Source organism: Canis lupus, chromosome 2 (genome assembly GCF_003254725.2).
Source record: "Canis lupus dingo isolate Sandy chromosome 2, ASM325472v2, whole genome shotgun sequence".
NCBI lineage: Eukaryota > Metazoa > Chordata > Mammalia > Carnivora > Canidae > Canis > Canis lupus.
Window position 1 is genome coordinate 75,332,094 of NC_064244.1, and position 13,558 is coordinate 75,345,651.

At 40.5% G+C, this 13,558-nt stretch overlaps 1 protein-coding gene across 12 annotated transcripts in view; it reads right to left on the reverse strand.

The window, feature by feature from the left end:
• The window catches only part of ZBTB40 (zinc finger and BTB domain containing 40), a 73,490-nt gene that overhangs the window by 33,222 nt on the left and 26,710 nt on the right, over positions 1-13,558 (reverse strand). For 4 of the 12 annotated variants that reach the window (XM_049106006.1, XM_025448346.3, XM_025448345.3 and 1 more), the window contains exons 1-3: positions 11,318-11,362; positions 3,280-4,054; positions 2,151-2,284 (exon numbers count right to left, since the gene is read on the reverse strand). In XM_049106006.1, coding sequence (XP_048961963.1) covers positions 2,151-2,284; positions 3,280-4,054; positions 11,318-11,320 — 912 coding nt within the window. In that variant the 5' untranslated portion in view covers positions 11,321-11,362. Of the gene's footprint in view, positions 1-2,150; positions 2,285-3,279; positions 4,055-6,668; positions 6,828-11,317; positions 11,363-13,558 lie in introns of those variants that run through there. The other 8 variants (XM_025448351.3, XM_025448350.3, XM_049106003.1 and 5 more) reach the window with 3 other exon arrangements.

Below are 13,558 nucleotides of genomic sequence, written 5' to 3' on the forward strand. Positions count from 1 at the left end.
TATCTAAAAGGAAGTTAGAAGTACAGGGCCTAAGTACAAATCAGTACTTCACCAACTCTGTATTTAATTTAATCTTATGCTCTTTAAGTATTTTTTCTTTTTCTTTCTGCAGCTGAAAGGTTTATTATGGAATGTAACAGAATCAGTTCTAAACACAGCCACCAAGTGATTTGTAGAGCTCTTACTCTGACCTCTAAAACCGAGGAAGAAATAACATAAGCCTATAATGATCCCCAACAATGAATCAGTGTTCCTTCTAAGTACTGCTAATATTATTGTCACCAAAAGATTAGGACAAGAATTTGGAGGGGAGGGACGCCTGGGTGGCTCAGAGTTGAGTGTCTGCCTTCGGCTCAGGATGTGATCCCAGGTCTGGGGATGGAGTCCCACACCAGGCTCCATGTGAGAAGCCTGCTTTTTCCCTCTGTCTATGCTCTGCCTCTGCCTCTCTCTCTGTGTCTCTCATGAATACATAAATAAAATCTTTAAAAAAAAAAAAAAGAATTGGGGGGGGGAGGTTGAATGAAACCATGTACAGCAAAAATTTCTTGAGCACGTGTTATGTGCCAGACACTTTTAGGTACTAGTGTTAGAAAAAAATGCTTAACACACAGTTCAAGTAAGTACACAGGTAACCCTAATAATTTGACTATTGCTAATCTAAGGAATGCTGCTGCTGCTCTGTCACCAAAATTAAGTGGAGAGGAAGTCCTAAGAGGAAAAATGAAGAGGTGTGTCTATAAGCTACCAAGGTAACAAGCTCAGGACAAAAATGATAGATTGAACAGTTAAGAGAACATCCACGTGCAAAAATATAAAAACATAATGTCCTTCAGCATAACTGACACAAAGAATATCAAGGTTTTACAACTTGCAACCTCCCTAAGAGAGTCATCAGGGTTAGCCCAGTGTTAAAAAAAAAAAAGCTATTCTCCCAAGAAAATAATTTATACATCAACTGTTAATTAAGCATGGTTAAAAGAAATACTTGACCTTGAATTGTTTTTTTTTTTTTTAAAGTAACTTGCTATGAATCGGGGAAACACATATAGTAGAAGGCATTTTTTTGCTTAGATTAAGGTAACTGACAGACAATTGCCTACAGAGACATGGGAGGCCTCTCCTGTACCCCGCTACTTACTGCTCAGATGAGCAAGCCTGCGGGGACAGTGCCCACTGGCTCTGCCAGCACCACTCAGCACGGGAGACATGGCTGGGTGAAAGGTGAAACAAGAACAGTTATAAAGTGGCTATGAATGGATCCTGTAGGTTCAAGGGATGAGAAGCAGATTGTGAGGAAGCCCACTAGTGGGGATAGGTCTCGTTGAGATATTCAAAGAAAGAAAAGGTCTATTAGGAAATAAGAACATGAGAAGCACTGGGCACTCTTCTGTCAGGCCGTTCCTCAACACCTACACATACATGACTTACATATGTCATTTCTACCTACTGGCAGTAAAACTCAGTGTGCAAGGGAACAGCTCTAAGGTCAGAATGCTTAGGTTTGAATTTTTGTTCAGTCCTATAAGCTCGGTGGCTTGGTCAGGTTATACACCTGAGACCAGTTACTCATCTGTTAAACAGGGCTAAAAAACGGTAAAATAGTATCCACCCTGGTGATTTTTATGAGAATTAAATGTGATAATGTGTGCTAAGCATAGCACGGGTAAGTATCCAATAAATGTTCACCATTTGTGGCTTTATGTCTGAAAATGGCCACTGTATTCCTAAATATTAGATGCGATTTACTATGTAAGGTTTACATTAAATCCCTTTCGTATCATGTTTTGAGTATTTCCTGTTCTGCTTTGGTTTTTATCATCTGATCTTCATTTGGGGTTATCCACGACTACCTTCTGCCTCATTTTTATCCTTGATTAGTCAGGAGGAAACCATACCATCAGTTAAGTATCGTGGATCAAAACTGGTTGTTAAGCCTGGTCATCAAAACATAACTTAGTTTTGAAAACATCTTGCCTAGTAGTTCTGCAGGCCTCTTTGTTAGAGAATAAATGTCAAAAAAAAAATGTTAAAGTTTGAAAAAACTGACACCCTGGAGTATTCTGCATTTTTATAGTTCTGCCCATAAGGGAAGCTGATCTGGTAACCAGAGAACACTACACCCAAACAAATAAAATCACAGTACCTACCTCCTCCTGTGCACCTTTAATTTCTGAACATTCTTCTAGTCTTTTTAAAACATCCTTGGTAACCAAGAGTGCATCGGAGAAGATACTTTCATTCTCTAGAAGAAAATTCAGCTGATGGTGTTTCTTCTCATATTCTGAGTGCACAACAAAATACGATAAAAAAAATATCACTGACTCATTACTTGAGATGATTTTTAAAAGTCTAAGCTGACAACCTTTAGGTCATATACTGCATTTCTGACACCTAGCATGTCAGTTGTCGGTAACAGAAAACAGTATGCCTAGCAGCTTCCTCTTGAGTCATCCTCATCCTGGTTAGAATAATGGGTAAGCATGAAACCTGGCACATTGGGGGTGCTTAGGTGGCTCAGCTGGTTAAGCATCTGACTCCTGATTTTGGTTCAGGCCATGACCTCAGGGTCGTGAGTTCAAGCCCAGGATGTCTGGGCATGGAGCCTGCTAAGAATTCTCTCTCCCCCTCTGCTTTTGCCCCTCCCTGCTCTTTCTCTCTTTCTCTCTCTTTAAATATTTGAGAGAGAGAGAGAGAGAGAGCGAGCACGAGGGAGAAAGAGAAGTAGACGTCCCGCTGAGCAGGCAGCCTGATGTGGGGCTTAATCCCAGGACCTCAGGGATTAAGACTGAGATCATGACCTAAATTGAAGGCAGAGGCCTAACCAACTGAGCCACCCAGGCGCCCACCCCCTCAAAACAAAAACAAAAACAAACCAACCCCCGATACATTGTTATTTCAGTGCTGTTTTTCTGCTCTAGTAGCTCATCTTTATACTTCCGTCACTCAAAAACACACATTTTAATAAAAGAATTCCCCTTGGGGTGCCTGGCTGGCTCATTTGGGGGAGCAGGCAACTATTGATCAGGGCTATGAGTTTGAGCTCCATGTTGGGTATAGAGATCACTTAAAAAAAATAAAATCTTTAAAAAAAAGAAGAATGCTCCAATAAGAGTTTTGCTTTGGATTTTGTGTTGGATTGGATTGGATTTTGGTTTCCTATTCAGCAACAGTTTTTGGTAAATTCATCAGTGAAACAAAAAAATTTATAATGATCACTGAATATAGTAATTGACAACAGAAGGACAGAGTACAAAACAACTATTAAGTGAAGATTACCTGGCTCTGCGCTTGCCTCCTTTGCCTCACTGAAGGCTTGTACAGCAGGGGAGGGGGAACAAACCTCAACTGGAGGAGGAGTCTCCACTGGGGCGTCTGTGTTCCCCTGGATCTCCCGGGCCGTGGAAGGCCCCACACTCATCTCTCCTGCAACTGTAGGGATCACATCCTCCTCAGTCTCGGCTTTCACAGGGGCCCCTGGAGGGACACAAGCCTCCAGGGAAGGACGAGGCTCTCCAGCGCCCTCTGAGGCGAGGACTTCTACTTCAGGCTTCTCCCGCTCCTTCCTGTATGCCTCTGAGGGTGGTATGGAGACATCCCTCACCACCTGGCCCTGAACAGAGCAGTTCACAAGGCTGGTCAGTAGATTTTTACAACTAACGGCCACATCGAACATCTGGAGGCTGTCAGCCAGGGAGATGATTTTGGAGAAGTTGTGCTTGCCCACGGGTAGTTTGCCAGTGTACATCATTTCTAACAAGAGGGCAAATTCCTCGGGGCTCACCACAGACGCGTCAATGGAGATGGTGTCTGTGTTGTCCAGCAGGGTTCTGAAGAGGAGGCTGGCTGCAGCCAGGACAAGCTTGTGGGCCCGGAAGTAAATGGCGCCGATGGAAATGGTACAGTCACAGAACTGCTGCTCTTTGCACAGCGTGTAGAGCTGCTGCAGCAGCTGCCGGCTGTAGTTGGGGAGCTCCATGGCCTCTGTCCCGCCTGGACGACCTCTCGCTCTCTCTTCTTCCAGGACCCACTCTGGGAGGATCAGCGCTATCTCCTAGAGAGACCCCAAAAGTGCCATGTGAATACGTCACAAGTGCACAGGGAAAGGCCTTGAATGAAGTATTCCAACAAACAGGCAAGTCACTCTCGCATCACTTCACCCATGTTGCTCCACAGGAGGCGCGCTGCGCCAGGTATGCTAAATTAATTATGCGGAGGAGAGCGGTCATGGGCTTAACACTATGAAAGGGATTATGTTTTGTGCTTCATCTGGACAGTCTCACTGGATCCTCACGATGACTCAATGGAAAAAGATACTCTACCTTCCCCATTTTACAGATGAGACTGAAGCTCAGGGGTAATGAGATAATCAGCCTGAGGCACAACAGCCTTTAAATGGCGTGTGCCTATCACCCACCTCAGAGCTGTAGGTAATACACTGCTGGATGTGTTCCTGCTTCCAGTGAGTTCTAAGCCAATGGAGGGAGGCAAATATATAATAGATCTAAAATATAATGCCCTCATCTTGCTTGACCTATCTGCAACACGGCATTGTCACTCCCTCCCGCTTCAAACACGTTTCACTTGCTCTTGCTCTCTCGGTTCTCCTGTGACCTCCCCTAGCCATGCCTTCCCAGCATTCTTTGCTGGATCCTCTGCGTCACATTGGCCTCTACAGTTTGAAATGCTCCAGGATTCAGTCCTGTCCCTCTCGTCTTCTGTCTCATCTGATTCCATATTTTTGAAATATCAACAATGCTGACTAGTTGAGCTCAGTCCTCTCCTCTGGAGTCCAGATGCACACCTCCAACTACCTACTCAGCATCTCCAATCGGAGGCCTGATGGGTTTCTTAAACTTACATCTAAAACTCTCCTGCCATCTTCGTACTTCACAGCAATTTTGTCTTTCTAGTTGTTCAGACCAAAACCCAGGAGTAATCCTTGACTCCTGATTTTTTCCTCACACTCCTTATCCAATCCTTTATAAATCCTGTTGGCTCTACCTTCAAAATACGTCCAAAACCCTATCACTTCCTGCTGCCTCCACTGTCTCTGCTCTGGTGAGTCCAAGCCCCCATCACCTTGTATATGGCCTACCGTAGCAATCTCCTCTAACTGGTCTCCAAGCCCCTGGCCCTTTCTAGCGCTACCCCTACCCTATCCTCCCTCAATCTAGTAGTCAGAGGGATGTTTTTAAGCATATAGCCAGAGCTTGTCCCTTCTTTGCACAGAAGACCCCTTGGCTGCCAGTCTCAGAATAAATGCCAAAGGTCTTCTAATAGCCTACACTCCCCTCATAACCTGGCTGGCATTAACTCTCTATGCCACCTTCTACCACTCTCCCTCTCACCCACCCGCCCTAAGCACACTGTCTTCCTTACCGATCACAGAACACTCTGGATATGTTCATCTACAGGTGTCTCCACATGTGTGCATGGCTCACTCTCTTCCAGTAGGTCTCTGCTCTATGGCCACATCATTACTGAGGGCTCCCCTGACACCGTCCTTTAATAGCAGCCTCTTCTCCAACCTCAGAACATTCTTTCCCTCTCACTCTATTTATCATCACAGCATTATCGCGTACTAACACATATTTTTACTTATTATCATGTATCTTCCTTCACCGGAATGTAAGCTCCATTAGGGAAGGAACTTTCAAAAATCGTCTGCTATATCCTAGTGCTTAAAATTCTGTCTCACACAATGTTGTTAATTGGTAGAATGAATAAATGAAGGAGATGTAATGGCAGAGATCTGCACCCAGAAACCCAGCTTGGGGAAAAGGGGTGTCGAGAAGTTAGAGTAAGGTCTGGAGGAGAAGCTGACCTACCTCAAGAAATGAGTAGGCACTGACGAGGTAAAGAGGGTGAGACAACAGGTGCTCCAAGCAGGGAGCCTGCATGAGGCACACAGACAAAAAGACATCCCCAGTAGTGGGGAGGATGGGGAGCCGGTGGACTGTAAGGAATTCAGTGATACTGGAACATAAGCAGGGTACAGGAGTATCAGGAGCTAAATCTAGCAGGCACAGGCTGTGGCCACACAGAGATCCATGGGCCATGGTCAGGAGCTTGGATTTATCTGAAAGACAACGAGGAGCCATTGAAGGGTTTGAAAAGCTTTTAGCAGGGAAGTGACACGGTCAGAGATGCATCTTAAATATATCATCTAAGTGCCACTGCACAGAATTAAGGAGGATAATGCTAGAGATAGGCTCTATTACTGCAGGAGTTCAGAGACAAATCAGTGAGGACTCTGACCCAGAGAAGTAGCAAGAGAAGAGAGAAAGAGACAGCCAAAAATATTTAGAAAATGTTAACTATCATGATTTAAAGTCTTAGTGGATGTGAGGAAAGAGACCGTTCCCAGGTCCTGGTCTGGTGAGTGGGAATGGATGCTAAGATGATCCAGATAACACAAAAAAACAGTCTTGGGAAGAGGACATGTAGTTAAGTTTTGGGTTTGAGGATCTTATGATGATAGCCAAATACTATCATCTCACCTGTATAAAGAAAAGAAAATACATTGATAAAAGGTTGAAAAGACAAATGCCAAAACAACACTGGTTGTCTGGTATTAGCAAGATTGCATATGATCCCCTTTCCCTTCCACCACTCTTTATTTTCCCACATCTGAAGCTGACAGATAAAAATAAAAATAAGGGCGCCTGGGCAGCTCAGTTGGTTGAATGCCCAATTCTTGGTTTCATCTTTGGTCATGTTCTCAGGGTCATGGAATTGAGCTCCACATCGGGCTCCACACTCAGCACAGAGTCTGCTTGTCCCTCTCCCTCTGCTCCTCCCCCTGGCTCATGTGCGCACATTCTCTTAAATAAATAAATAAATAAATAAATAAATAAATAAATAAATAAATAAAGTCGATCTTAAAAAAATATATTTCCAAGTTATGGTTTCTGGTCTGGCACATAAGGAGCTTAGAAGTTACCATTCCACCATCCTCAACAGTTAAAAAGTTAAACAAATGGGTCCACAAATCTTCTTAGATCTGTCAGAGAATTGAGGTCACAAGGCAAAACTGCTGTCCCCCAAAACGGAGGATAAAACAGATACAGAGAATCATAACTTCTCAGAGGAGAAACCCACCAACAGACACATCCATGGGAACAGGTACCAGAAAAGGAAAACTAAACTGAAATTGACAAACTGCTGGAGGCTCAGGGTGGACAAGTCTGAGTTAAAAACTCCAGAGAGACTAAGTCATAATTTTGTGAGTTTTACCTCCAGGAGCTCTAAGGGGTAAATGCAGGAGAAATATTCCTTCCTGCTTCTGAAGGGGGTGGGGAGAACTAACCATTTTGAAATATGCCAGAGCACTCTGTTCTTAACAAGGCCTGGCTGGCTTCAAGAAAACTATTTTACCAGATTCCAACCTAACTGGGGGAAGGGAAATACCTTCAGCCTACTCCTAGCCTGCACCACTCTAAGTGGTGGTGGGGGAGGAGATATGCTGAAAAACACTGGTACAGTTCATAGTCCAGGGACATAGGCTCACCAAGAGACTGAGACCTAATCATGGGTCTATAAAAACTTCCTCCCCCACACCTTACCATCCCATTACTATACAGTTATTTGCCACAATTCATTTTACCAGCACTTTATGTCTACCTCTCAAGAAAAAATTACAAGACATGCTAAAAGGCAAAAACGCAGTTTGAAGAGACTGAACAAGTATCAAAACCACAGTCACATATGTCAGGAATTACCAGACCAGGAATTTTTAAAAACTGTGATTAATATGCTAAGAGCATTAATGGATAAAATAGACAATATGCAAGAACAGATGAACAATGGAAGAGAGACCGAAATTTTAAAAATGAAAAAAATATGCTGTAGGTAAAAAACACAACAGAAATTAGGAATGTCGTTGATGTGCTCATTAGTAGACTGGAAAAAGCTGAGGAAAGAATCTCTGAGTTTGAGGATATAATCAGAATAGAATACCCAAGAACTGTGAGACAACTACAAATGGGGATATCTGATGGAGATGAAATAGAAAAAAAACAGAAACAATATTTGAAGCAATAATGACTGAGCATTTCCTAAAATTAATGTTGGACACCAAACCAAAGGTCTAGGATGCTCAGAGAACACCAAGCACAATAAATGGCAAAATATTACACTTAAGCATATCATATTCAAACTATAGAAAATCAATGCTTAAACAAAAATCTCAGAAAAAGTCAGAGAGGGAAAAAACCACTTTACTTATAGAGGAGGAGCAAAGATAAAAATCACATCTGATTTCTCCTCAGAAGCCATGCAAGTAGGAAGAGAGTAAGAATAAAATAATTGAAGTGCTGAGAAGAAAATAAAAAAAGCCCAACGAATCTAGAATTCTGTACCTTGCAAAATTATCCTTCAAAAGTGAAGGGGAAATAGACTTTCTCAGACAAGCAAAGCTGGTTACCATTGAGACTTGGTTACCATTAAACCTGCTTTGCAAAAAACATTATAAAAGTTTTTCAGAGAAAAGGAAAATGAAAAGGTACAGAAATTTGAATCTACACTACAAAAATGAAAAGCACTGGAAAATGAATAGGTAAAGGTAAAATAAAAACATTTATTTTTTAATTTTTAATGATGTAACATGTAACTGTTCAAAATAACATCAACAATTTATTTTATTATGTTTGCTTATTTTTAGATACACTTGTGTAGAGATAAGTGAAATGAATGATAGCAATGATACAAGGGATAGGAAGAAGAACTAGGATTATTTGATTAGTATAAGGTACTTGTACTACCTGTGAAGTGGTACAGTGTCATTTGAAAGTGGATTAGTTATAAATGTATACTACAAACCATAGGGCAACCACTAAAAAAAGTTTGAAAAGAAATATAGCTGATATGTTAAGAAAGAAGTGAAAATGGAATCATGTCACATGATCAATTAAAAACCACAGAAGGGGGATCCCTGGGTGGCGCAGCAGTTTGGCGCCTGCCTTTGGCCCAGGGCGCGATCCTGGAGACCCGGGATCGAATCCCACGTCGGGCTCCCGGTGCATGGAGCCTGCTTCTCGCTCTGCCTATGTCTCTGCCTCTCTCTCTCTCTGTGTGACTATCATAAATAAATAAAAATTAAAAAAAAAAACAAAAAAACACAGAAGGATGAAAAAATGTGGAAGACAAAAATAGGAACAAAGAACAAAGGCAACATATAAATAACATTAACAAACATGACTGATATAAATCCAACATTATCAATAATCATCTTAAACATCGATGGTCTAAATACATCTATTAAAAAGCAGATGTCAAAACAGATTTAAAGGAAAAAAATAGGACTCAACTCTATGTTGTCTACAAGAAACCCACTTCAAATGTGAAGACACATATAGATTTAAAGTAAATGCAGGCGTGCCTGGGTGGCACAGTTGGATGAGCATCCATCCAGATCTTGGTTTTGGCTCAGGTTGTGGCCTCAGGGTCATGGGATCGAGCTCCACATCAGGCTCTGTGCTCAGCAGAGTCTGCTTGGGGCTCTCTCTCCTTCTGCCTCTCCCCACCTTCTAAAATAAATGGACAAATCTTTTAAAAAAACAAAAATAAAGCAAATACATAGAGAAAGCTATGTCATGATAATATAACCAAAAGAAAACAGGGGTAGCTATATTAATTTCAGACAGAACACATTTCAAATAAGGAAAGTTATCGGGGATAAAGAGGGGCATTACTTAATGAAAAAGGAGTCAATACTTCAAGAAAACATAATCTCTTACATGTGTATGCCTAACAATGGTGTATCAAAACAAGTAAGGCAAACTGAAAGAACTGTAAAGAGAATTAATCGAAATTAAAAAGACCTTAAACATCCCTCTATCAGAAATAGATCAAGCAGGCAGAACATAAGCAAGGACACAGTGGAAGTCAAGAGCACTATTAGTCAACTGGATTTAAGGGGCATCTATACTACTTCATCTAACAACAGCAGATTACACATTCTTCTCAAGATCACAGGGAATATTAACAACATAGACCAATTCTGGGCCATAAAATACCCTTAACAAATTAAAATGAACAGAAATCATACAATCTCTGCTCTCAGACAATGAAATCAATGACGGCACCTGAGTGGCTCAGTCAGTTAAGGGTCTGACTTCAGCTCAGGTCATGATCTCAGGGTCCTGGGATCAAACCCCCTGTCAGGCTCCCTGCTCAGCAGAAGTCTGCTTCTCCTTCTCCCTCTGCCCCTCCCCCTATTTGCATTCTTTTTCTCTCAAATAAATAAATAAAACTGTTTTTTAAAAAAATCAGTGACAAAAAATAGCTGGAAAACCTCAAATATGTGGAGATTAAACACATTTTTCTAAATGACACATAGGTCAAGGAAGAAATCTCAAGAGTAATTTAAAAATTTTCTAAAATAGGGGGTGCCTGGCTGGCTCAGTCAGTGGAGCATGTGACTCTTGATTTCAAGGTTGTAAGTCTGAGCCTAACGTTGGATGTAGAAATTTAAATATATATATATTATAAACTAAATGGAAATGTAAATACAACTTATCAAAATTTGTGGGATGCAGCAAGAACAGTGCTTAGGGGAATGTCTAAAGCATTGAATGCATATATTAGAAAAGAAAGATCTTGGGGATCCCTGGGTGGTTCAGAGGTTTAGCACCTGCCTTTGGCCCAGGGAGTAATCCTAGAGTCCTGGGATCAAGTCCCACATCAGGCTCCCTGCATGGAGTCTGCTTCTCCCTCTGCCTGTGTCTCTGCCTCTCTCTCTGTCTCTCATGAATAAACAAACTTGTTTTTTTTTTTATTTTTTAAAAGGAACGTGAGTACAGTGACAACTTTTTATATACAATACCAAAAGCATGTACCTAAAAGAAATAACTGATAAACTAGATTTCATTAAAATTTAAAAAAAAAACTTTTGTTCTGTGAAAGGTAATGTCCACAAAATGAGATGAAAAGCCACAGACTGATATAAGATACTTGCAAAAGACACATCTATTAAAAGACTACTATCCAAAATATACAAAGAACTCTTAAAACTCAACAGTAAGAAAACAATCTGATTAAAAAATGTACCAAACCTTAACAGACATCTCACCAAAGAGATACAAATAGCAGGTATAAAAAAGCAAGTATAAAAAACGTTCAACATATGTCATAAGAGAATTGCAAATTAAAGCAACCTATTACAATAGCCAAAATCCACAACACTGACAATACTAAATGCAGTGAGGATTTATAGTAACAGGAACTCCTATTTATTGCTAATGAGAATCCAAAATGGTACAGCTGCTCTGGAAGACAGATTAGCAGTTTCTTACAAAACTAAACATATCCTTACCATATGCTCCAACAATTGTGCTCCTTGATATTTACCCAAATGAACTGTCTACACAAAAACATGCACACAGCTATTTATAGCAGCTCTATTAATAACTGCCAAAAGTTGGAAGCAATCAAAATGTCTTTCAGTACATAAATGGATAAACTGTGGTACATCCAGATAATAGAATATTATTGTACACTAAAAAGAAATGAGCTAACAAGCTACAGAATAACATGGAGGAAATGTAAATGCATACTGCTCAGTGAAAGGAACCAATCTGAAAGGCTATACACTGTATGAATCCAACTATATGACATTCTAGAAAAGGCAAAACCATGGAGACAGTAAAAAAATCAGTGGTTGCCAGTGGATGGGAAAGCAGGGATAAAGAGGTGAAGAAGAGAGGACTTTTAGGGCAGTGAAATTATTCTTTATGATATTTCAGTGGTGGATTCATGTATTATACATTTGTCAAAATCCAAAGAACATACAATACCAAAAGTGTACCTTAATGAAAACAACAGACTGTGATAATGATGCTAATGTAGGTTCACTAATTGTAATAAATGTATTACTGCCTTGTGGGATGGTGGGGGAGGCTGTGTGGGTGTGAGGAACTCTACTGTATTCAATACTCTCAACTTTGCTGTAAACCTAAAACTGCTCTAAAAAATAAAGCTTCCTTATTTATAAAACTTGATAAACTGGATGTAAATTTTCAGTTCTAACCACCCAAACCCTATTATATGGTATTTAATATTATGGAACATTCATGAATTCATACAATATTTTTAGTTTACTCAGAATATCTTTAAGAACATCTAGCCCTATTGTTTGAGTACAATTTGTCTTAACACCTATACTATAAAAATGCATACTTATTAAAAACAAATAAACTGCAATCAAGGAGCTACCTAATTTGCTAAACATAGTGGCAGGGGCAGGACTGGAATTCCTATCTCCTGGTATTGGGGGAAACAAAACAAAAAAAGATTCTGTAAGATTTAAAAGAGGCAAAAGTAGAGACTATCTTTTTTAAGAAGATAATTCTTAAATTTTGTAAATTAACTTATTTTAACAATTGAGAAAAAAATCAGAACAAGACTTTAATTTGCAAATAACACAAAGCATGAACTAGTAAATGGGCACTAATGTTTTTCCTAAAGAGTGAATTATATCAATAGAATGTGATTTTTTTCCCCCATAGGCCTTATGGATTCAGTAAATCAAAAGACTTATCTGGACACACATTAGGTCTTTTTTAATATTCTTATTAATATGAAACAAGTGATTGGGATTATAGTTTTAGGAAAGCTAAAACTTAAGAGGTTTTTTGGTCATTTTCTGGGGAAATTATCCACAACTTTCATCAAATTAAAAAAAAAAAAAAAAGATCTAGCAATGATCCAGAGGTAGTTATTTTGAGCATTAACTACAGAACCCTGTGGTCAGAGCTATTTCATTATTTATTTATTTATTTACTTATGATAGTCACACACAGAGAGAGAGAGAGAGAGGCAGAGACACAGGCAGAAGGAGAAGCAGGCTCCATGCACCGGGAGCCCGATGTGGGACTCGATCCCGGATTTCCAGGATTGCGCCTTGGGCCAAAGGCAGGCGCCAAACCGCTACACCACCCAGGGATCCCTATTTCATATTTTTGTTAAATAAATTAGATGGGGGGGATGCCTGGGTGGCTCAGCTCAGGGCGTGGTCCCGGGATACAGTCCCACATCAGGCTCCCTGCATGGAGCCTGCTTCTCCTTCCGCCTGTGTCTCTGCCTCTCTCTCTCCGTGTCTCTCATGAATAAATAAAATCTATAAATAAATAGATAGATAGATAGATAGATAGATAGATAGATAGATAGATAGATGGATGGATGGGATGCGCCTGCGTGACTCTGTCAGGTAACTGTCTGCCTTTGACTCAGGTCATGATCCCAGGATCCTGAGATTGATCCCAACATGGAGCCTAGCTGGGGCTCCCTGCTCAACAGGGAGTCTGCTTCTCCCTCAGACCACCCCCACCATTCATGCTTGCGTGTACTCGCTCACTCTCTTTGAAATAAATAAAATCTTTAAAAAAAATTAGATGGGAAAAATAATAGAATAACTGTAGCAGAATAAGCGACTGAGCAAGGTTCAAAAAAAACTGAACGGAATTATGTGGCTTACCTATACATAGATATTAAAAACATGATTATAAACTTGCAATAAAAGGAGGATCTATCCATCCTCCTTTTAGGAAAGGCAGAA